Here is a 23,636-nt window from a genome sequence, read left to right as displayed (position 1 = left end):
CAGGCAAGGTGTGAAAATCTGCACATGGTCCCCAAGGACACGACACCAAAGGCAGAGTCCACGACAGCACCTGGCTACACAGATCAGGGAATCCTGCGACTCCAGGGACACGGAAGTCACATATGTGACCACGAGATCGACACACCTGCCCACACGGGTGTCTATACCTGCCAGGAAGAAAGAGCTCCACGTGGCTCCAGAGAGTGGAGAGTGGAAGCAGGCAGTGCACAAAGCAGCAGCCGCCGCTGAGAGTCCGTCACACACGCCAAACACACCGAACTTCCCCAGTAATCCGGGGGATGCGGACGGAAACAACGGCATCTCCTGGAAAAAAAAAAACAAAACTGTCACACTGGCAAAAACGGACCGAACAAGTTGTCACTTTTTATAAAGTGATGCTATTCGGTGCTGATGAAGAGCTGGGCTCACTGACAGCAGGGGTCCAGATGATCGCGGCTTCTGGAGGATGACTTGGTCACAAATATCAAAGCTAAAAATCCCTTTGACTCAGAAATCTCACTTTTCACATTTATTTGTAAGAAATAGGAGGCTAAGGAGACAAAGACGTGCACACGGGGGGGGGGATTTCTCGCAGTTTTGTACAGGACGGTGAAAAACCGGAAACTACATAAATGTCCCTCAAGAACGGAATAAATTATGATGGTGCCACCTGTACAGAACGCTAGGCAATTCTTTTAAATGACAGCTGTTAATCTATCGTTATTGGCGTAGAAAGAAGTACACATCTATTGTTCTGTTTTAAAAAGACTCCAGAAGCACCCCAAGTGTCGCTCAACGGGCGAATAGAACAAAAATGTGGTTTGTACACACAAGGTAGTATTCTTCAGCCTTGACAAGGTAGGAAATTCAGACACATGCGACAACACGGATGGACCTCGAGGACATTCCGCCTGGTGAACTAAGCCAGTCATAAACGGACAGATACCGTGTGACTCCACTCATATGAGGTCCCTTGAGGAGTCAGATTCATAGAAGGGTGGGTACCAGGGGCTGGGGGAGGGGATGGGGTGTTGGTGTTCAATGGGACAGAGCTTCAGTTTGGGAAGAAGAAAAAATTTGAAAATAGATGGTGGTGATGGTTGCACAACAATGTGAATACACTTAACACCACTGAACTGTACACCTAAATGGCTAAAATGGTAATTTTACGTTACGTGTTTTTAGCCACATTTTTTTAAAAGGCCCCAAAGCAGTATATGTTTCCATTTTTGTAATACAGCAAGAAATGTCAACAATGATGTGATTATGAATGTTTGTTTTCCTTTTTTTATGCTTGCCTGTATTTCCTGATATTTTGGGCAGTAAGAACATTAACTTTTATACTAATCAAAAAAACTATTGCAAAAATAACATACTAAGTTGCACAAACAGACGTTCAACAAAACCATATTTTTTTCTGGTTATAGAAGTTATATAAATTCATCATAGAAAATCTGGAAAAGCGAAAGAGATAATGCTAAAAAGAGATAAATTGTAATTCCATCACTCCAAAGTAAATATTTTTAAAAACCGTCACTGTAAATATTTTGATATCTATTTCTAATTTTTTCTGCAAATATGTTTTTTCTTTACATAATCATATCTAGAGTAATTCCTTTATAGAGTTTTGCATCCTGCTTTTTTTCACTTTAACTTTCATCAGATAGTCTTTTTTTTTTTTTTTTTTTTTCGGTACGCGGGCCTCTCACTGTTGTGGCCTCTCCCGCTGCAGAGCACAGGCTCCGGATGCGCAGGCTCAGCGGCCATGGCTCACGGGCCCAGCCGCTCCACAGCATGTGGGATCTTCCCGGACCGGGGCACGAACCCGAGATGATAGTCTTTTAAAAACCTGATTGAAATAGATAAATGATATTCCACTGCACGGACAGGGCATAGTTCATTATCAGTTTTCCTTTTGTTGGACTTTAGTTGGTGTCCCATTTTTCTCAACTGTAAGTACTGTTGGGAAGAAGGAGTCTGTACATAAATCTGACCGCAAATCTGGTCATTTCTTTGCGATCAGGTTCTAAAAGGAGACTTACTGACTCCGGAGTGACGTATGTAATATAAGGCCGCTTTCAGGGAATGTTCCAATCTCACCTCTTTGCAACAGTGTTATAACTTTAAAACATCCTTGGATGTTTTCAAGTTATATGTCAATTGGATGAAAGGGTATGTTGTTTCAATTTGTGTTTCTTTGATCAAGTGGTGAGGTTAGAAATTTCCCTTGGCGTGGACAGGCCGTTTCCACATCTGCTTACGTCTGTTTTTCACATGAGCCAGTGTTTCCCTCACTGGTTTGAAGCGAGGAGGAATCCCTCCCGACTCTGGCCTTCAGGGCAGCCCAGGACTCTTGCGCGGACACCCCTCTCTGGGAAGTCGCCGGCCTGTGCCCCTCGGCAGTCACTTCCCAGCCGCACCCTTGGTTCCTTGCTGTTTGCCCTGAACGGGTCACAGCCAGTGACCCTGCAAGCTCAGGACGGGCACCCGGGGAGTGGGGATGGGGGGTGAGGCTTCAGTTGGCCTGAAACGCACACGCTGACCCTGGAGGACTTTAGCCGGGCAAGAGTGACTCATTAACCCCGTCACCCCGTCAACACGCCCCGCCAGGAGGGCCCGGGCCTGGCGGGGGCGGGGGCGGGGGCGGTTTCCACCTGCCCCTGCTTCTGAACGTGAACCCGATTGCCGCCCAGTGCACCCTGAGCTCAGCTGTGGAGTTCCACACTTTCCATCTGACCTTCAGTTTGGTTCTCAGGGGTGTCCACTCTGCAGATCAGCCTCACTTGGGTTTTCGTGAAGGTGCTGAAGTTTTCCCATTTTCGGGAGCTCTCTCTGGTTCTCTGACAGCTCCTGTCTCACAGTGGTTGGTCTTGTGTCACAGATTCACCCCGCGGCGCCGTTGTCGCCCCTCACCCGCCCACCTCCGGGCCTCAGCCCCAGGTCTGGGAGCCGCTTGCAGCCCGATTTCACAAGTCCTTCAGCTGCCTTAGAAGACCTGTGGGTTCAGAGTCCTCCCAACACAACCCCTCAGAGGTGGTTTTGGCCAAACTCTCGGTGCCGAGGAGAAAACAGACCCATGGGGGGTGGGGACCAACCCAGGTCTCTGGGCTCCCGGCTCATCCTGCCCCTTCCCAGCGGCCGGGGCTCACGTAGGGGGTTGTGAGTCACCAGGTGGGAGGGCAGCGCCCAGTGCGGGGAGCCTGGGCTCCATGTGTGGAGCAGGACAGACCCCCCCTTATTCACGACGCTGCTGCTTCCAGTCTCTGAGCCACCTCCGTCCTGTCGCCCCATAGTGTCCTGGCTCAGCCCGGCTCGACGGTCATTGCTTGACCTGCAGAGCCATGACCTCTGGTCCTCACTCGCCCAGCCTGGGTACAGCGGGCTCCCCCAAGCTGCGGGGCGAGGACAGGAAGGGCCCAGTGACAGAAGACATGGGATGGGTGGGTGCCAGGCGTCACTGCCCGAGCTGTGCTTCAGCCCTTTCCTGCCCCCACCCCTTCCCCACCTTGTTAGGGAACTTCTCTAGATCCTTCCCCTGCCCTCCCAGCCCCAGGGTCTCAAGCCTTCTCCAGGAAGCAGCAGACCTCCCAGACTCCCACTACTTTGTTATTTTCTGGTGGAACAGGGGCACCGCCTCCTGCTGGCTGTGTGATCCTGAGTAAGTGACCTCTCTATGCCTCTGTTTTCCCATCTGTGAAATGGACCTAGTAGGAGAGGAGTTATGGGGGTTGAATAAAATCACGTGTTTCAAGAGCATAGCACAGTGCTGGGCCCCCTTCCTGCCCTTGCCCACTGAACCTTTGCCCAGGGGCTCCTGCCCCGTCCAGCCAGCGTGTCCATTACACTATTTCCCAGGAGGACTCCTTCCTCCTCTGTCTCTTTGCCGGGGGTGGGGGGTGGTTGGGCGGCAGCCACCTTCGAGGAGAACACCCTTCTGGGACACCGAGACTGTGTAGATGCTGCTCTGACCACTTTGGGGTGTGAGTGGAGCCGCTCTTCCAGGTGGACCGCAGGGTGGTGTGGGCCTGCCGTCCGCCTCTGCGGCATCCATCTGTACTGGGAGGCGCGGTGGGTAGAGCAGGAACGCACAGCGTCCGGCAGCCGAGCCCGGCAGCCCAGAGACCAGGAGAGGCAACAGCACCTGGAGCGAGGTAGGCGTGGGCTCCAGCTCTGCCTTTGCGCTGCGTGCGCTGTGTGACTTGGGGTGAGTTGCTCTACCTCTCTGGCCTCAGCTTTCTTTTCTGTAAAATGCAAAGAGTTGAGGCAGTCATGACTGGCCTGTGCGTCACAGCACCAGGCCCGGCGTGCAGTGGGCCCCGTCTCAGAGCATGTGGCTGTGAAATGCCCAGCGTAGGCTCGGCATGTCGTGGGTCTAACCAGGACCTGGTCAGGCTGCTAGAGACCCCTTGCTGGGAGGCAGATAAAGTTCCCTCCCGGGCCGCGATGGTGGGTGGGTGAGTCGGCCGGAACCGGTGACGAGGAAGGTCTGGCGGCTGTGATTGGCTCTGCCGCCACCATGACGTGATGCCTCAACACGACCTTCCGAAGGGCCAGGAGCAGGGCCTCGAAGCCCCTCTGCCTTGTGTCAGGGTCGGGGCAGATGTCCGCCCAGCTTGGGTGGTCTCTTAGAGGAGGGGCCGATTTGCACCACATCCTCTCTATCCTCCCCGCCAGCTCCACGAGCACTGTCCAATATGGTACCAGCCACCTGTGGTACCTTACTGGACAACAGGGATGGAGGGAACATTCTCCATCACAGGAAGTTCTACTGGACACTCACCCCCACCCCCACCCCTGCCGACACAAGCTGGGTGCTGCGGGCTTACCAGGATGACAAAGAAATGACCCGGCCCCCAAAGAGCTCAGCCATCCATTTGTCAGACACTAATCAAGGCCCTTCCACGTGCAGGAGGATATTGTGAAACCAAGATGTATGCGTTCCCCACCTTCACAGAGCTTCCTGTCCTGCAGATGGACAACTGTCCCCCAAACAGAGACTCAAAGCAATTCGGGCTTAAACAACGGAGACTTTAATTTTCTCTCCTGAAAGCCCATGTTGGAGAGGCAACTCTGCTCCGGGACACCGTCTGGGTCTGGATTCCTTGTACCTGTCACTCCCCACCCCTCTGGATTCCTTGCACCTGTCACTCCCCACCCTTGTCTGCATCCCGCCTTCCAGCCAGCACAGAGGAAGGACTTGGAAAGAGGCTGCCCTTCCCTTTGCAGGGAACTCAGAGCCACTGCCCACACTTCCTGCTGGTCAGCCGCAAGGGAGGCTGTGAAGTGCAAGCTTTCTTCAGGGCAACGCTGCTCTGCTGAGAACTGGCAGTTCTAGGAAGGGGAGAGTGAGTATGTGAGGACTTTGCCACAGAGGGACAAGCATGAACTAAACGAGCACACACATAAGTGGACAAAGCTTGAGGGATGCTTTGAAGGAGAGGCACATGGTGTTGGGAGAGCATGGGAAGGTGTCCAGGAGGGTTTCCCTGAGGAAGTGGCATTTGAGATGTGATGTAGAGAATGAGTAGGAGCTAATGGGGAAGGAGGGTCACAGTGTCCACAACAAAGGCAGCAGTGGGTGCAAAGGCCCTGTGGTCGGAGGGAGCATAGCCTTCTCAGGATACCCTAGAAGCCCTGGTCGATGAAGGTCACAGAAGTCTTCTGCAGACGGGGGATGAATTCCCTAAGAAGGAGCTCCGCGGGGCTGGGGGTCAGAGATATGTACTCAGTTCCAGGCACTTTTCTAAGTTCTGTACTAATGAATTCATTTAATGCTTGAACACCCCACGAAGTTGTACCTGTGTGGCTCTCATCTTCAGAGAAGCAGACGCCAAGAAGGGACGAGGTGTGCGACAGACTTACGGGACTGTCTTGGTTCACTCAACAGATATTTCTGAAGTGTCCTAGGTTCTGGGGACACAGCAGTGAAGAAAAAACCCAAGTCCATGTTCTCAGGGACCTTGTCAGATAGTGGGAGAGACAGGCAATCAACACGTAAGAGTATACCACCTCTGTTTTGAAGAGCACCACCTGGCCTCTTTCTCCTCTCCTTGGCGAGGAATTCCTGCTAACAGATTCTGCCCGCATCATCGGGAGACCTGCCCTACCCTGACAGGACCTGGGGTAAGCGCTACATGTGGCCGGGCAGGTGGACCTTTAGGCACTTGAGCTGCCAGTGTTCCCATGCACTGACTCACTCACTCATTCACTCATTCATTCAGCCAACCCAAGTCGATGGAGCCCCTCCTCTACTCCAGGCCCTGTGCCACGAAGGACAGGCACGGGAGCCCCGAGCTAGCCTGCGGGTGGGACGCAAGGGTGAGATGGCACCGCATCCTTAAGGAAGTTAAGGGGAGCTGATATCTGAGGGATGAATGGGCTTAACCAGGCCAAGGTGGTGCTGGAGTGGGGGGGAGAAGGGGCCAGGTAGGAGGCACCTGTACAAAGCAGCTCCCTGGCACCTAGTCAGGGGCGTTCTGGGTCTCTTTGGGGACAGCTGGTCTCCTAATTTCGCCAGTGACCGACTCCTCAACCTGTTTGGCCTAGATTCCTCAGCACTGTTTAATTTCTCTCAAGCTGACCATGCTTGCTTTAAGTCTTTCAGAAATTCATTCATTAATTCAACAATTGAGCACTTACTGTGTGCTTGGTGCTGGAGATATGAAGGGACCAAACGGACAGAAATCACCGCTTTGGTGGAATTTACACTCTATTGGAGCAGACAAAAAGCAAATGAAACAAAATCTAAAATATATAATATGTTAGCAGGGAATAAGTACCAAGAAGAAAATTCAACAGGATAGGGAAAGAGGAAACATTAGGGAGAGTGTGAACATGTTAGATTGGGTGGTCGAGGCAGGGCTCCCTGAGAAGGTAACATCTGAACGGGTGATAGAGCCACGGGGGAAGAGCTTACAAAGGCAGCAGAAACAGCAAGTGCAAAGGCCCTGAGGTGGGATTGTGCCTGGTGTGTCGGAGGGGCCACAAGGGGCCATTGTGGTGGGAGGGATGTGAGCAAGGGGGAGAGGAGTACAGGGAAGGTTGGGGTCAGGATGGGGGCCGACCCTGTAGAGCACTGAAGGCAGTGGTGAGGGGGGAGCCATGGAATGTTCTGGGTCAAGAAGGGACATGATCTGACTCAGGTTGTAACACAGCATCTTGGCTGTTTTTCAGTTTCTTTTTTTCTTCTCCAGTTTTATTGAGATATAATTGACCTATGTCACTGTATAAGTGCAAGGTGTACAACAGAATGGCTTGACTTACGTATTTTGTGAAATGATTACCACAAAATAAGTTTAGTTAGCCTCTCATACGAATACAATAAAAGCAAAAGGAGAAAAAAAGGTGTTTCTCCTTGTGATAAGAACTCTTCGGATCTACTCTCTTAATGACTTCCATATATAACACACAGCAGCGCTAATTATATTTATCATGTTGTACATTACATGCCTAGTACTTACTTCTCTTATACCTGGAAGTTTGCACCTTTCGACCACCTTCCTCTAATTCCACCCCCTCACCTTCCTTTGATAAATCTGATCTCTTTTTCTATCATTTTGTTTTTGTTTCTGCTTTAGATTCCACATATAGGTGAGACCATACAGTGCTTGCCTTTCTCTGCTCAGCTTCTCACTAGCCCGTGCCGAAGCTTCCTTGTGTGCTGAAGCTATGGATGTGTCTTTGTTTCCAAGCTTCTTCTCACTTTTCGGTGTGATTTTCACCAAAGAGATGGGGGACACTGGCCTGAGAGTGTGTGAGGAGCAAAGGACCAATGACAGGCGACAAGGCAGTGAGCTTGAACCCTCCAGACCTCTGTCTCTTCTATAGGAAAGGGTGAACTCCGTCTGTTCTGCAGCTTCTGGCCACGGCCTCCATGAACGTTCGGGCAGTGCAGACAGCATCATTATCATCATCATCCTCGACGCTAGCGTCCTCCAAACCCACCGGCCAAGCCCCAGTTTGGCCCCTCGTGGTAGCAGGAGCTGCATCCCTGGCACTGCTGTGTGCGCGGGGATGGCCCCGGGATGCAGGATCCAGTGCCCGGCATGTACTTGGGAGCCCAGACCCACAGCCTTCCAGAGAGCCTGGACAGGTCCTGGCTATCAGTTGCGGTTCTAGCAGTGTCCTGGGGAGGAACGGAAACGCTCTCCGCCTCCAGAGCCAGGAAGGGAAAGGATGCAACTCCGTAGAAGGCGCTCTCTGCCCACCAACCTGGTTGCCCGGAAGATGCCTTCTCGGGGCAGACGGACGGGCTTGCTCACCCCTCCTCCCTGCTTACCAGCTGTGTGCTGGGAGGACCACGGCCTCAGAGTCCTTCTCTTCATCTGTAGAATGTTGCCTGAGGATCCGACAGGTGTGGTTAAAGGGCGCGCTGGGTGAGCGGCACCCTCAGCTCACGTGTCTCCTGGGCCGCTCACTCTGCGCCTCGTGCTTCCTGTCCCCGAGGGGCTGCTGCGGACTCCAGCGAGCGCGCTCTCCCGAGGGAGCGGGAGGCTCACCTGGCCGGACACCCGCCCGCATCTCTCCAGCAGCGTCCCCGACAAGTCCTGGCTTTACCTGTTGGCCCGCTCGGGGTTGCAGGTGGGAGCCGGGGAGAGCGGGTCGGGCCGGGGCTGCCCCGCGGCGCCCACCCCGCGTGGGCCCTTCTCGGAGCCCCACGTTCTCACCTGGGCTAGAGCCTCGGGAACGGACACCGCGGCCGCCGCGAGTCCACTGCGAAGGGAGGGGGCCGGAGGGGGCGGGGCCGGGGCGCGTGACGCGCGGCGCTGGCCAATGGGGCGCGCGCCCGGGGCCGAGCCTCCTGCGAGCCTTCGCGGCGCCCGCCGCGTCACGTGAGCCCGGGAGTGAGCGCCGAGCGGGCGGCGGCGGCGGGGGCTCCGCCGCAGCGACGCGGGCCGGGGCGACCAAGAGCGAGTGCAGGACGCGCGGCCGCCGCCCCCAGCGCAGCCCGCAGGGCCCCGGGACCGCCGGGCCTGGCTGCCGGCCGGCCGTGCGCCGAGTTCAGGTGGGAGCGGCGCGGCGAGGACGGACGCGAGTGGACCGGGCCTGGCGCGCAGGGGGCTGGCGGGGCGCAGGGGAGCTCGGGGGGCGCGGGCGGGCCTCTGCACGCCAGGCCGGGCGCCCGCACGGCTGTCCCAGGCTCCGCGTGAGCGTCGGAGGAAATGTCGGAGGAGCGGGGTAGCCCCGCGCGGGGCCGGGGGCGGACAGGCTGGTGGGTCAGCGACCCCACGTGCCCACCGGCACTTTCCCCGCGCGGCTGGCCCGCTGCCTAGGCGCCTGGCCCCGCGTGTCCGTGCGCGTCTCGCGGGCCGGCCTCCCATATGGCGGGCGCGACGGGGCCTGCGGGCGGGCGCGCGGCGGGGAGGGGCGGAGGGGTTACTGTCGGTCACCGCAGCCGGCCCGCGGGAGGGGGCGCGGGCCGAGGGCTCGGTGCCCCGCGGGCGGCGCCCCAGGCTCCCCCTGCCCCCCTTTCCCACACACGTTCCCACTCACGCGGGGACACCACGCGGCTCCACGCGCGAGCGTGTCGCGGACGCCCCTCCCGGCTCTCACCACGGCCCGCACACGCAGTCACACGGCAGGAACTCGCACCCCCGCGCGGTTAGCGGAGCGGGGAAGCCACCCCGCTCGCCGCAGCGGTCCGCTCGCTCTCTCTCCCCTCGGTCGGCCCCCTGTGGACCTCCCCCCACCCCCGCTGTTTTCTGGCCCGGGTGACAAAATCCCCAAGTACCTGAGCCCCTGAAATCACTTCCCCTCAAGGGCCGGGTGGCTCGTGGGGAGCCCCGCCGCCCCACAGGTGCGAGGACGCTGGGCTCGCGACTTTGGGGCCTGCGGGGCGGCGCGGGAGTGGAGACTCTTATTTTGAAGGGCGGCCCCCGCCCGCCGCCCCCGTGATTTTCACGCTGACCCAATGGAAGGCCCTTGGCCGGCGCTGGGCTTGTTATCAATTACATGTTGTTCCTGCAGCCGCTGTGTCCCCGGGAGGATAAACAGCAGGCCTGGCCGGGCCGGGGAGGGGCGGAGTCCGGAACAGGGCGTCCCTCCCCCTGCACGCAGCCTGCGTCTCTCGCCGTGCCACGTGCTGCTGTGTTTCAGGGCCGGCGCCCGGCACCCCGCAGCCCCTACTGGGCTCTCAGTGCCTGCGTCCACCCAGGCCGATGAGCCCTGCTTTAGGACCCAGGCGGTCGGCTGCTGCTTCCCCACCCCGGCCCCAGCCCTTTCACTCAGTCATTAAAGTTCTGCCAGGTCCTGTTTCAGACTCTGGGGTAACAGTCAGAACGGCTTATATTCTGGTGGGGAGGTAGACAGAAAATGAGGTACACAAATACATAACTAAGATAGTTTCAGGCAGTGGCGACTGTTAGGAAGACTGCGATGTGGGGTGGTGTAACCGAGGGTGATCAGGGAGGTCCCACGGGGAGTGACTTATGAGCTGAGATCTAAATAAGGTACTCCCTCCTAGAGTGCTGGGGAAGAGGGGTCCACGGAGGGGAAACAGCCAGGGCCCTGGCCTGAGGCCATGAAGCTGGTGAGCTTGGGGCACAGCCAGTGCGAGCGGGGCAGGTGGAGCTGAGGTCTGGGGCGGATGGGCAGGGTCCAGGTGCTGGGCTGCTGGGACGAGATTGGGTCCCATTTCCTTGGGAATCTGTAAGTTTCCTCCTACCCCGCCCTACTCTACTTATTTATTTCCCCCTCTATTTCTTTGGTATCATTTAATCTGTGAATACCTCAGTTTATATCTCTAAAATGTAAGGCGTCCTTTGAAAAGTGTGTAGCAACCCCAATACATCATCACAGTTAAAAATATTAACTGTAATTCCTTAATATCATGGAATATTCAGTTAGTGATCACATTTCAGGGGAGAGTTTCAAGGGCAGGAACACGGCCCAATCTGCCCCTTACCGCCCCAGTCCTGGTTCCAGGAAGGCTGGAGTCCCCGGATTCCTAAGCATCACAGCAGAGGGGCAGAAAGACCACATACTCACCCACTGAGGCTAACCCTGAAGGCTAGTCCTGACGGGCATCTGCATGGACGCCTGCCCCTGTAGTGAGTGCTCAGCGTGTGTTAGCTCATTGGTGGTACAAAAACCCGGGAACTAGGCACAGTTGGCAGGATCCCCATCCAAAACATGGCACAGAGAGGTTGTGCCACCTGCCCAAGGTCACACAGCTGGTAAGTTGCAGAGGCAGGAGCTCAGCGTGGGCGACAGGGGAGAGGGGGGGTCTCAGGCTGAGTGTGGACTCTGTTCTTCACATTATCTGGCATTTTCATTCCTTCTCAGCACCCGATTTGGTGAATAGTGTATGTTTTTAAACTCCCAGTTTTAAATGCTTAGCTGAATATTTAAAACCAAAAGGCCAAACGTTCTCCTGCAAAACTCCCCTGGGTGCAAACTTGTCACCTTGCCTTAGCTTCCTGGATACGGTCATCAGAGCATGGAACAGATGGGAAAATGAGGTTTGGGAGAGCGAGGCCTTGCCCAAGGTCACTAATGATGACCTGGCTCTGGGAGGTCCCTGCCCCTGGTTGGGCCTGTTGACCATTGGGCAGTGCTGGGTGCCAGGTGCAGGACTGGTGCTCGAGACAAAGCAAGGGGGTGGGTACAGACGTGATGCCAGGCAGCAGAGACTCTCTGGCTTTGGGTGCAGAACACCCTTTCCTCAACCTCAGCAAACACCCCGCTATGGTCACTGGGTGGGGACAAAGGTCCGCAGAGGTGGCCCTGTCACAGCCAGACACTGTTGACTCTCCTTGGACACCGGACCCAGCATGGCCTTCAGCTTCCCCCTCTCCTCTCTGCTGACGTTCTCTGAGCCCCTCCTGGGCACCAGCTGCCTCACCAGGAGCTGGGGACACAGCTGCGACCCGACGGCCCAGCCTGCCCTCATGGAGCCCCTGGTCCAGTAGGGAGACGGGCGTGAGCTGGGCCTTCCTGAGGTGGTGAGTGATCCACGGGGTGCAGCCCAAGGGGTCTTATTTTCCATGCAGCAGGCAGTTGTGAAGTCAAAGGAGATAATAGCTGGGCTCTGGGACCTGGGTGCCTTTTGCTCCCTCGGGCTACCGCCACAGGGCCTGGCCCTTGCACCGCTAGGAAAGCCCCGGGGAAGGTGCCGGCCCCGTTGAGAGCGTTTTGTGAAGGCCTGTCCCTGCCTTCCCTGATTCACAGAGCAGGCAGCTGAGACAGGAGGGGTCCAAGAACTGGAGGGTGGGGGGCTGTCCCCCTTCAGATGGGGAAACAGCCCGTGAGGGCGTCTAATTTTTTGCCTCCAACTAGACTTGCCTGATTAAAATACAAACTGCCCAGTTATATTTGCATCTCAGATGAAATAATTCTTTAATATAAGCCTGCCCCATCTAACGTTTGGACACACATATTAAAAGTTGTTCAGGGCTTCCCTGGTGGCGCAGTGGTTGAGAGTCCGCCTGTCGATGCAGGGGACACGGGTTCGTGCCCTGGTCCGGGAGGATCCCACATGCCGCGGAGCGGCTGGGCCCATGAGCCATGGCCGCTGAGCCTGCGCGTCCGGAGCCTGTGCTCCGCAACGGGAGAGGCCACAACAGTGAGAGGCCCACGTACCGCAAAAAAAAAAAAAAAGTTGCTCATTCTTTAGAATCTGAGTTTCAGGTTTAACTGGGTGGCCTTTATTTTTATTTGCTTAATCTGGAAACCCTACCCAAGCTGCAGCAGCACGGGGTCAGAGGGCAGGTGGCCATTCTCCTGCCCCCTCCAGTGATTCTGCAAGAATGAGGCTGAGGTCGGTTGTCCTTGGGATGGCAGTGACTCTGCTCAGCTGGACGGGGGTGCCACCTGGCTGTTCGGGGTGCCGAGGGCCTCCTCACACGCTCACCCTCTCCCTCCCGTGCACTCACACCCAGTCACTTGCAGACACACGCATGTTCCTTCCCAGAATTGTTCTGGAAAATCTCTGTGCAACCACAAGAGCCGGGTTGTGCAATGGGCTTGGAGAGCACTTTTGCAAACAGGTGGTGCAATTTCAGAAAACACTCTTGCAGACAGAGTTCTCCCGTGAGCCAGGATGGACGCAGGACCCAGACGTTCGGCAGTGGGCGGCTGTGGCCGGCCACAGAGTGGGGTCAGGCGCCCCCAAGGTGGCGGGTGAGCACGCTGCCCTCCTGACTGGGCCTCCTCCTTCCTCTCCGCAGCCGCCCCCGGCACGGCTAGGCCAGCATGGTGGACCACTTGCTTCCAGTGGACGAGACCTTCTCGTCGCTGAAGTACCCCGTTGGTTACCTGGGTGACAGGCTGGCCGGCGGACGGGCATACCACATGCTGCCCTCGCCCCTCTCGGAGGACGACAGTGACGCCTCCAGCCTCTGTTCCTGTGCCAGCCCTGACTCGCAAGCCCTTTGCTCCTGCTACGGCGGCGGCCCCGGGGCCGAGGGCCAGGACAGCATCTTGGACTTCCTGCTGTCCCAGGCCACGCTGGGCGGCGGCGGCGGTGGTGGCAGCGCTGGGGCCAACGGCGGCCCCATGGCCTGGGGGACCTGGCGGAAAGCACCGGCACCTGTGAAGGGGGAGCATTTCTCCTTCCCCGAGTTTCCTGTGGGAGACCCCGATGACGTCCCGAGGCCCTTCCAGCCCACCCTGGAGGAGATCGAAGAGTTTCTGGAGGAGAACATGGAGCCAGGGGTGAAGGAGGCCCCAGAAAGCAACAGCAAGGACTTGGAGGCCCGCGGCCAGCTCTCCGCCGGGCCACACAGGAGCTACCTCCATCCTGGGGCCAGTGGGAGAGAGCGCTGTGCCCCCCCGCCGGGAGCCGGTGTGGGCGGCAGCCAGAGCGCGGGTGGGGGTCCCGCCCCCGACGGCCCCATCCCCGTGCTGCTGCAGATCCAGCCGGTGCAGGTGAAGCAGGAATCTGGCGCCGAGCCCGTCTCCCCCGGGCAGGCCGCCGAGAGCGTCAAGGTGGCCCAGCTCCTGGTCAACATCCAGGGGCAAACCTTCACGCTGGTGCCCCAGGCGGTGCCCTCCTCCAGCTTGAACCTGCCCTCCAAGTTCGTGCGCATCGCCCCTGTGCCCATCGCCGCCAAGCCCATTGGGTCGGGACCCCTGGGGCCCGGCTCCGCCGGCCTCCTCATGGGCCAGAAGTTCCCCAAGAACCCGGCGGCAGAACTCATCAAAATGCACAAGTGTACTTTCCCCGGCTGCAGCAAGATGTACACCAAAAGCAGCCACCTCAAGGCCCACCTGCGCCGGCACACGGGGGAGAAGCCCTTCGCCTGCACCTGGCCGGGCTGCGGCTGGAGGTCAGTATGGCGGCGGCAGGCCGGGCGTCTCCACGCTCCCGGCTGTGCTGCCGAGGCCACACTCCCCACCCTTAGATAAGGCTGCTTAGGAAGGGGAGAGAGGGGTGGGCAGGGGCAGGGCCAGAGCTGGCACACCGCCCAGAGGTTTTCTGGTGCCTCCAGATCCCTGGTCTGCAGTCTCACGGTGACCAGGTAAGGCTGCGCCCTTGCTGGAGGAGAGGGGCTGGGCCACACAGAAGGGCTCTCATGGTAGTGACGGGGCAGCTCAGAATAGTGCAGGGCGGCTGCAGCCCTGTGCACCGCTCCTCGTGCCTCGGGGTGCCCCCAAGGGTAAGTACCACCCTTACTCTCCTTTACGGCTGAGTAAGCAGAGGCACAGAGCAGCTAAGTAACTTGCCCAAGGGCGCGCCACTTTGCAGAAGGGACTTGAAGCCAGGCATCAGATTAGAGAAGTCACAGCCCGACCAGAGGCGCCAGCTGTCTTTACAGGGTCCTGGGGCACCTAGGCTGTGCTCCGCACGGGGTACCTGGCGGTGGGTTTGGGAAGCCAGAAAGGCCAAGGGAGAGCGAGGACCAGACTAGGGGTGCTGCACCGTGGGCGGGAGACTCCTTCCAGGCTCTCGACTCTGTGGCACCGTGGGGGGAACCAGCTCTCCAAGGGGTGGGGGTGGGGGCGGCACCGTGGGGGGAACCGGCTCTCCAAGGGGTGGGGGTGGGGGCGGCACCGTGGGGGAACCGGCTCTCCAAGGGGTGGGGGTGGGGGCTTGCCCAGGGTTCCCCAGCCCATGGGAGGCCGAGCTGGGCGGCACGCTTGTGGCTCTCCCCCAGGCCCCCGGGGGGCCCACCTTCTCAGAGGGCACGTCCACCTTTTCCTGAAGCTCAGGCAGCAGGTCGGGAGCCGACACGCTCAGGGGTGCCCCCGGCGGCTCTCCCCTGTTTAGGACACCCTCCCTGCAGGAAGCTGGCTTGCCCAGGAGGTGCGTGTGCTGCCCACACAGTCTGGGTCTTGGCTGGTGCAGCTTCCATGTGTGTGTGTGTGTGTGTGTGTGTGTGTGTGTGTGTGCGCGCGCGCACGTGTGTGTGCGTGTAACAACAGGCACGCTCTTCCGTGTGCAGAACCGGACCTCACGAGGGGCGTGTGGCTGTGTGTGCGGGCTCGTGTGTGCACCTTGCCGTCTCCACGTGGGTCTCTGCTGCGTGACCAAATGTGATGGTGCGTGTGCGCGTGGCACGTTTGTACCCTGGGCGTGTGTGTGCGTGGGTGCACACAGCACACGGGGGACAGTTTGCAGCTTTTGTTTCCTGCTGGGATCTCATCTGAGAGTTGGCCCCCTGGGCAGAGGTGCTGGCCGCAGAGTCCCGGCTGGCCAAGGCTGTGGCGTGGCTGGGAGCTGTGACCTGAGTGTTGGATGTGATGCTGGCGGCCCCTCGCCATGGAGTGCTGAGCTGGCCAGAGAAGGGGCTTTTCCAAAGGCGCCCACAGACCTGAGGGCTTCTTCCAGAGCCCCAGCCCCAGCCCCGCGGGCCTCCCGCCTCCCGGCCGGGTGTACTTACGGGGCAGCTTGTGGGGCCTGTGGGCTGGCGGGGTGCCGTGTTCAGTGGTCAGACTCGGGGCCGTGTAGGGGCTCAGCTGCAGGAGAGGGCGTCCTGACGCCTGGGGTGGGGCAGCTGGTGGCGAAGGTCGGAGCCCCAGCCCCCGATCTGCCGCTCCCACCGTTGCCCTCCAGTGGTCCCCTGGGCGAGCCTCCGTCTCCCATCTGGAAAGTGAGGACTTGCTCCCTGCCACTGCCTGCCAGGGCTGTGCGTGCAGGGGTGCACAGCAGCGCCCCTTCCCAGGCGTTGTGCGGTCGCTCTCATACGAGGTCAGGGTGTGAGAAGGACCCGGAAGGGGCTTGGCCCGGCTTCCACGGGGGCGGCACTCCGGGTCAGAGGCACCCAAGACTCAGGGCTCGGCCTGCGTTCTCCTCGTGGCGGGGCTAGGCTGTGGAGACGTGGGGCAGCCTCACGTTCCCGGCCACCGTCCCCGGCCACTGCTGACTGTTAGGAAGGGGCCCCTCCGCTCAGAGTGAGGCTGGGTGGAGCCGCAGGGCGGGAAGGTGTGGTCTTGGTCAAGGCCACCCGCCAGCCCGCTTCCCCAGGAGGAGAGGACCTGTGCCCTTCTGGGCTGCCCCAGAGAGCAGACGGGACACTCAGCCCACAGTGCTTTACAGGGGGGCGGACTCAGCCCCGGCACGGTGGCCTCAGAGGGGCTGAGTTCCCCATGGGAGGAGCTGTATGGTGGGGACTCAGCTCTGCCACTGTCTGAGCCCTTGCACGGGTCTTGCCCAGGACCCCCTCGGCAGGGGCAGGCATGGTGGGTGCCTGGCACAGTGAGATCTCCCCGGAGCCCCCTGGGAGCCGTCCCTGCCGTCAGCCACTCCTGGAGCTTCTCCCAGGTCTGGGTCTGGCCTTCATGGTGTCACATGTGGCAGACGCACTGCCTGGCCGGAAGCTGAGGGCGCCCGCCCCTTGGAAGGGCTGTTTCACCCCGGTTGGTCTTCGGGGATCCTGAACCCCTGGGAATGTGCATGTGACGTGAGTGTCCCTTAAATATGCTCATAGCCTCCAGCTGAGGGACAGAGGTGGAGGGAGTCCTTCCAGCAGTTGGGTGGGAGGATAGATGGGCTTTGGGGCAGCTCCGTCGGGACAGGACAGGGGATAACATGACAGTCACCAGCTCACAAGCACTCACGGAATGCCAGGCACTGTTCTAAGACTCTCAGAGCTGGAATTCCCTCCACAAATCCCCATACTTGCTTGCATACTTCTTTCCACGGGGGGCTCATTACCTACTCTGGCATACTTCCTTCCACGGGGGGCTCATTACCTACTCTGGCGTTTAGGCCTACTTTGGTACACTCAGATTCCTGTCCAAACTCCTCATTCTGGCCCACGGGCACACGGTGTGCTCGCCAGCCTCCCCTCCGCAGCGCAGGCGTGCTCGGCCCTCTCTGTGCCCCGTGTCTCCGGGGGTCTCCTTCAGTGGTAGCTGTCGTCAGTCTTGCGATGGTTCTGGCTTTGTCCTTCCCGTGTCACGGGCTCTTTGAGGCCTCCCAACAGCCCCATGATGTGTCGGCACCATCACATTTTACACAGGGGGACGCTGAAGCCCAGAATGATCAAGTCATGCGCCCGCCGGGACAGAGCACAACCCACCCACGCTGTGGCCAGCACAGTTCTCCCACATGCAGCCCCAGGCCCTCTCCCTCCCCCTGGGCACCTAATGTCAGTCATCTCTTCCCCAAGGCTGTCAGCTGCCAGGCCTCAGGCGTATGGGCCGGGAGAACAGAGCGGAGGGGTGACAACAGCGAAACAAAAGCTCCTGACGTGCTGCAAGGCCACGAGTAGGCATCAGCCTGTCGTCCCATTTTAGAGAGGGGGAAATTGCGGCCAGAGCGGTTCAGGAAGTTGTCCACTGTCACACAGCTGGTACGTGGCAGAGCCAGGCCCTCAGCCCGCCTGTAGCCTCAGGATGTCTCTGCAGCCCCCTCCACACCTCCAGTGGGGGGTGGACCTCGCCCTGAGCCAGGCCTGCCCTCCGTGTGGGGAGCTCACCGCCCCCAGACCCCTCCCTTCTTCCTGGTGGTCTTGGCGAGCAGTTGACCCTTCCTCCTCTGGGGCTGGTTCTGGCCGTGGCGTCGTGTCCTGTGCCCTGCCCTGCACACCTTTGGGCCGTGAATGGCGTCCCCCAAGGTCATCACTGGCCCAGGTCACCAACCGCCCCTTCCTGCGGTGTCTGGTCCTGAGCCCAGTACGCCCTCTTCTTTCCCCGTAGTGGCCTGGTTTCGGCGCCCTGGAAGGGGCTGGGGCCAGACTGTCCCTATTTGGATCTCACCATCCAGGAAGAGCTGTTTGCCACCTTCCCAGAGATTTCCTTGCTTCACTCCTGGACGCAGTTCCGTGCAGCGGGAAGTCCTGTTCATCCACAGAGAGTGCTCTCCTGCCGCAGCTAATAGGGATACTAACGACGTCCAGCAGCCCCACGTAGCGGGAGGGCCCAGAAGGAGGCTGGCAGGCTGAGGCTGCAGAGCCAGGGACAGCATCCGAAGCTGCGGCCCCGCTGCCACGACCCTTCCCTGCAGTCGCAGAGCCCGAGTGCTGTCGGGCAGGTCGCGCACTGCATGACCCTGGGGCACCGTTAGCCTGACCGTGCACAGCGGTGGCTTCCTGGCTGACGGAGGGGCGGCTCCGGAGCGTCCTCTGGACCCCTGCGCTTCCTTGGCCTGCACCCCAGCAGCACCGATCATGGTCGTGACTCAAGAGGGCCCAGCTCACAGCCGTCAAGCGATCGCCCTCCGCGCTCCTGGCCTCTGCACCCTCGCGGTCCTTGCGGCCAGTCTGCCCCTCCCTGTGTCCAGGAGGAGCAGCCTCAGAGAGCTTGGTGACGTGCCCGGGTGGTCCAGGCAGTAGGTAGCAGAGCTTCCTGCCCACCTGGCCCCTTCCCGTGACGGCTGCCATATGGGAGAAAGTGGTGGGGGGGTGCGGCGGGGGGCTTCTCAGGGCCCCTGTGCTACAGGGAGAGGAGGGGGTGTGTGTCTGGGAACAGCTCTTCTCAGGCCTGGATGTCCCTCGGCTACCTGCCCCTCCCAAGCACCCCCCTGATGAGAGGCCGCTGTGGCCGTTGTGTCACCACTTTGGCCTCTGAAACAAGTCCTGGGAGGTGGGCAGGAATCCCAAGGACCTCACTGGACGGGAGAGGACGGACTCTGAGGCCCAGGACAGGTGGCGAGTTTGCTCAGGGCCACGCAGGCTCACCGTTGGGGTGGGGGGGCCTGAGCCATCTGGCCACCCCACCGGCTCTGGGACCCCAGCAAGCCCCTCGTCCCCTTCGAGCCCTCGCTGTGCTGGCGTCGGTCCAGGGAGGCCGGTCCCGGCTCCCTGGCCGGGAGGGTGCGTTGTTGGAGCCTTCGCCTGGGGCAGGCCTGGCTCCGCTGGGGGCAGGTGGCCCGGGCCCTGACGGCCAGGAGCCTTGATGCCGCTCCCCGCCTGCACGGGGCTGCAGTGGCGCACGCCGCCTGGCGCGGCTCTGTGGAGGAGGCCAGGCCTTCTGCGGGGAGCAGGGCAGGCAGGGCGCTGTGCAGGACCTTCGCTCTGGCCTCGGCTGCTCTGTCACTGGTGACCCTGGATCAGGGACTCATTGCTCTGAGCCTCAGTTTCCTCACCTGGCAGACGGGCCAGTTCCTTATTGGCAAAGGTAGCCAAGAGCACTGCTCTCTGCCTGCCCCGGTTGGCTCCCTGGGATGGGAGGTGGAGCGCCAGCCTCCAAGCACAGAAGCCTGGCCGCATCGCGCCGTGGGGCAGGACCCTGGCACCGGAGGGGCTGAGGGACGCCGGGCCGGGCTCCCCATCTGGTGCTGAGGCCCTCCTGCCCTCCACCTGAGCCTTCCCTGGGCTTGTGCTGCTGGACCGTCCTGGCCCTCAGCAGGCTGTGGGACCAAGGCTTCCACACAGAGGGTCAGGCCCGAGGTGGGCTGCCAGCCCCGGCCTGGGCTGGGTGGGGGACAGCGGCTCCGGGCCGCCACGTCGCCTACCTCGCGCGTGGCCCACGGACAGGGCTGTTGGGCCGGGTGCTCCTGTTCACATGTCCTTACGTGTGCACGTGTTCACATATCCATCTTTGTGGTGTGCACACGTGTGAGTGCGTGCAGCTGTGTTCATGCTGTGCACACGTGTGGCATGTATGTGTACGCAGTGTGCATCGTGTGCATGTGTGTTCTGGGGCAGGAGAGGACTGACTGACAGCTTCTATCCTCCCAAGGGCGCCGCCGTGTCCGCTCTTTCGCATAAATGCATGTACTGGACACCTACCATGCGCTGGCACTGGGCCGGCCATGGCGTGTATGTCTTTCGTCATGGAGCTGACGGTCTAGTGGCACAGACTGACATTCATCAAAAAGTTGAAAACTGAAGTTGCAACAGTGGCCAGGGCCAGAAAAGAGAAGTGCCCAGTGCCATGGGAGCTGAGGATGGGATGCAGTCCTGGAGGGCTTTCCTGAGGAAGTGACATTTGAGCTGCGCTCTAAGGGATGGGTCGGCGGGAAGAGCATTCCAGACAGGGAACAGTACAACAGTACGTGCATATGTCCTGGAGTGAGAGAGGCCAAGGGCAGGTCGTGTAGGCAGAGCACAGAGGAGGAGAGCGTGTGTAGGGAGGGTGGGGTCTCACTGCCTGGCCCAGGGTCGGGAGTGGGGAGAGCCTGGAGTGCCTGAAGTCAGTGACGACAGCTAAGCCCTGTGGTCAGCTCGGGTCCCCTAGCAGCTGCTTCTCCCCAGTGGCCTCTGGGCTCCCACGCTGGTGGGGGCCACAATAGGAAGGCTGCAGGGAAACCATTTAAACCCTCAGGAACACCTCGCAGGGGTGCAGTTTTGCTTGGGGACATCTCAGGGGGCCCAGCTTTTAGGAAAGTAGGGTCCAGGGGTCGTGGGGGCCAAGTCTGAGGGCCCTTCCTCTTCCGTGGCGGAAGCGACAGAGGAGCTGGGAGCTCCCTGCAGGGCTGGGCAGGGGCCTCGTCCCCGGGCCTGTCTCCTCTCGCGGGGGAGGGCTGCCCGTGCGGACACTCACAGGAGCCCCAAGTTCTGGTGTAAGGGGGGCTTGAGGTGCACCTGCAGTCGGGGGCCTGTGGGGTCACCAGCGGCCCTCAGGCCCCAGCACGGGCACAGGCCTGCTGTCGGCTGCTCTCGCCTCCCTGGAGGGGCCGGAGGGGCAGCGGGGGAGGGGGGGACAGCAACCCTCCCAGCGGACCCCGAGCGCTCCGGCCCCGGGGGCTGCAGTGGTGCGGCCGCTCACCGCCCTGTCCCACAGGTTCTCGCGCTCGGACGAGCTGTCCCGGCACCGGCGCTCGCACTCGGGCGTGAAGCCCTACCAGTGCCCCGTGTGCGAGAAGAAGTTCGCGCGCAGCGACCACCTGTCCAAGCACGTCAAGGTGCACCGCTTCCCCCGCAGCAGCCGTGCGCCTCGGCCCTGACCCCGACCGGGCCGGAGCCGCCTGACCACCTGCCCCGCCCGGTACTTTGTAGCAACAAGTTATTGGCCTCCTTCAGAGGGACTTGTCGTCTTCCAGGCCACCTTCTGGGGCCCGGGGATGCGGACCCAGGCCTCCACCCGCCCCCGCCTGGGGGGGCCCGGAGGCGGCCTGGGGGCCCTAGTGCCTTCCTGCGGCCCGGCCGCTCTCCCGCTGGGCTCCCCGCCTGGGCCAGGGCTAGCGCTCGATTGCTGGGGCCGAAGACGTGTGCAGTTTCGAAATGTCAGTTCCCGGAGGGAGCCGTGCTGGGAAGAAGGAAGTAGGCCAGACGTCCGGGGCTGCAATGGAGTGTGAGCGTGGCTTTGTCCAAGATGCCTCCCTTGGCCTGACCCCTGGAGGCTACGGTGGGGAGCTGTGGGGTGCAGGACCTGGCCTCCGGGTGGATGTGGGATTGGGGGACAAGCCCCCTCTCAGCGAGGTGGCAGTGCATGTGCTTGAGTTAAGTGTGCAGGGCAGACGGACAGATGCAGGTCTGCCCCAGGGCGACGGTACCGGTGTGGCTCAGCCCCTCATCCTGTTTCCAGACAAATCCAGACGGCAGCCTCCAGGGTCACCTTCAAGAGGAGAGGGGAGCCGCTGCGTTGCGTGTGGAAGAGCTAGATAGAGCCTCCCAAAACCCTGATTTAGAAACGCATTCCTTATTTTGTCTAGAAATTAATATCAAATGAACTAGCTTGTTCTGAGAGGTTTGTTTCACATCCTATGAATGTATGTAAATAAAATGTACATAGGTGCCTCTACAGAAAATCTTTTAATAACATGTCAACATTGTGTAAATTGGAAATAAAATCTATAAGCTGGTGTACATATGTTACAATTATATATATTTTCTTTGGTCCTTCATAAAAATATATTTACTTTGCCAATAAAAAGAAAAAAGACCTTGATAACTGTGGCATTCGTGTGCTGCTTCCCTCTGCTCTGCCAGGAACGGGCGTGATTTGGGGGCTGAGTCTCCGTGTCTGCACCCGCAGCACTCAGGGGACCGTGGTGTGTACCCGGAGGGATACAAAGGCTGCTTGGGTGTCCAGCCCCTGGTCCAGGAGTGCAGGGTCCCCACAGCCCCACTTCCACACCATGGGCTGGGTCTCTGCTCGTTCTGGTTTCCTGGAGGGCTGCCTCCCTTCCACAGACCCACGGCCGCCCCATCCCAGCATCACTGTGGGAAGAGACCGCAGGCCAGGTCCCGCACACAGGGCCACCGCTCCCGAGTTCCCGTCTGAGACCCTGGCTTGGTACTTCCCACCTTGTGTGCATGGAGCATGTATCATGCACTTACCGTGTGCACCGTGGCGGGGGTGTGGAGCAGACCGTTTCCCCCCTCGAACCCCTCCAGGAGATGGCACGTCATGTCCACTTGCGATTTCTGAACCGATTAGGAGTCTTGACCAGGCGGAGGCAGACGCCGGAGGTGGGGGGGCGCGTGGAGGGGGGGATGGCCAGTGCATGGGGTTAGGCTGCCGCCTCGACGCAGCCCAGCTGCTCCGAGCTCTGGGGAGATGAGGTTGAGGCCTGGACCCATCTGCACGCCCTGGCGGGCTGGGAGCAGGGCCGGCGGGGACCAGAGAGCAAGGAGGGGCCGAGAGCTAGCAAGGAGGGGCAGGGCAGCCGCATTGGGCACCACAGCGAGAGGGCTGCCCAGTTCTCTGTCCACACGACGTGGAGGCCGTCCTTTCCCGGGGCCTGAGGCACGTCGGGCAGGGGGCTCTCAGTGACACCCTCGGACCTGGAGCAGGTGGCGAAGCTCCGTGGGTTTGCAGCGGAGAGGTGGAGCAAGGCGTGTGCGTGTGTACGTGTGCATGTCTGCACGGGTACTCTGTGCCTCTACTGAGGTGGAGGCCACCGTCCCCGCTGACCTGGGAACCTCTCGCTACAGCTGTCTTTCCTGTCGGTGCAGCGGGCAGGTGTGCCCAGCACAGCACAGACCATCTGAGAATGGGCACCCCATCCCGACTGGCCCTGGTCCTGGGGAAAGGACTCGGTCTTGTGACCTCTGCCCTCTGACCCTGACCGGACGTACTCTCTGTGGCCAAACATGCTGTGGGGAAGCGAGGCATTGATTTCCAGGTGCATTAACGTAGAGCTTTCTTCATCCATAAAGAAGCAGTGGAGCCTAGATAAGAGGGCCACGGGCCACCGGGATGGTCACACTGGAGGAGCCCGTGAGCACACAGACGTGTGGGGCTGGGCGCTGACCCGGGACACCGCTCACCTGCTCTCGGTGTCTGTCCCCAACAGCCACCCACTCAGAGCCGCGGCCCCCCAGCTGGCCCTCTGTCCGGGCCGAAGCCAGGCTGGCCGTGTGTGC

General features: G+C 60.0%; 1 protein-coding gene and 1 long non-coding RNA gene across 4 annotated transcripts; one reads left to right on the top strand and one right to left on the bottom strand.

Moving 5' to 3' along the window:
* Positions 1 to 1,687: 1,687 nt before the first annotated feature.
* LOC132432587 (uncharacterized) lies at positions 1,688 to 6,690 on the bottom strand. The gene is made up of 3 exons (XR_009520941.1): positions 6,640 to 6,690; positions 5,799 to 5,959; positions 1,688 to 4,241 (listed from the first exon to the last, which is right to left on the bottom strand). It is a non-coding gene; the product is annotated as an uncharacterized lncRNA (long non-coding RNA).
* A 2,153-nt stretch (positions 6,691 to 8,843) lies between these two features.
* KLF15 (KLF transcription factor 15) lies at positions 8,844 to 22,218 on the top strand. Of its 3 annotated transcripts, none has more exons than XM_060023209.1 (3): positions 8,844 to 9,004; positions 13,167 to 14,267; positions 21,109 to 22,218. In XM_060023209.1, the coding sequence occupies exons 2-3, from the start codon at positions 13,192 to 13,194 to the stop codon at positions 21,269 to 21,271; spliced, it is 1,239 nt and encodes a 412-aa protein (XP_059879192.1). In that variant the 5' UTR covers positions 8,844 to 9,004; positions 13,167 to 13,191; the 3' UTR covers positions 21,272 to 22,218. The 3 variants fall into 3 exon arrangements, with proteins under 3 accessions (XP_059879192.1, XP_059879191.1, XP_059879193.1); XM_060023208.1 differs by lacking the exon at positions 8,844 to 9,004 and adding an exon at positions 9,394 to 11,942; XM_060023210.1 differs by lacking the exon at positions 8,844 to 9,004 and having other exon boundaries at positions 13,017 to 14,267.
* The last annotated feature ends 1,418 nt before the right edge of the window (positions 22,219 to 23,636 follow it).

This window comes from Delphinus delphis, chromosome 10 (assembly GCF_949987515.2).
Source record: "Delphinus delphis chromosome 10, mDelDel1.2, whole genome shotgun sequence".
Taxonomy (NCBI): Eukaryota; Metazoa; Chordata; class Mammalia; order Artiodactyla; family Delphinidae; genus Delphinus; species Delphinus delphis.
The sequence above is the reverse complement of the archived record's forward strand: the minus strand, read 5'-3'. Positions and strand labels throughout refer to the sequence as shown.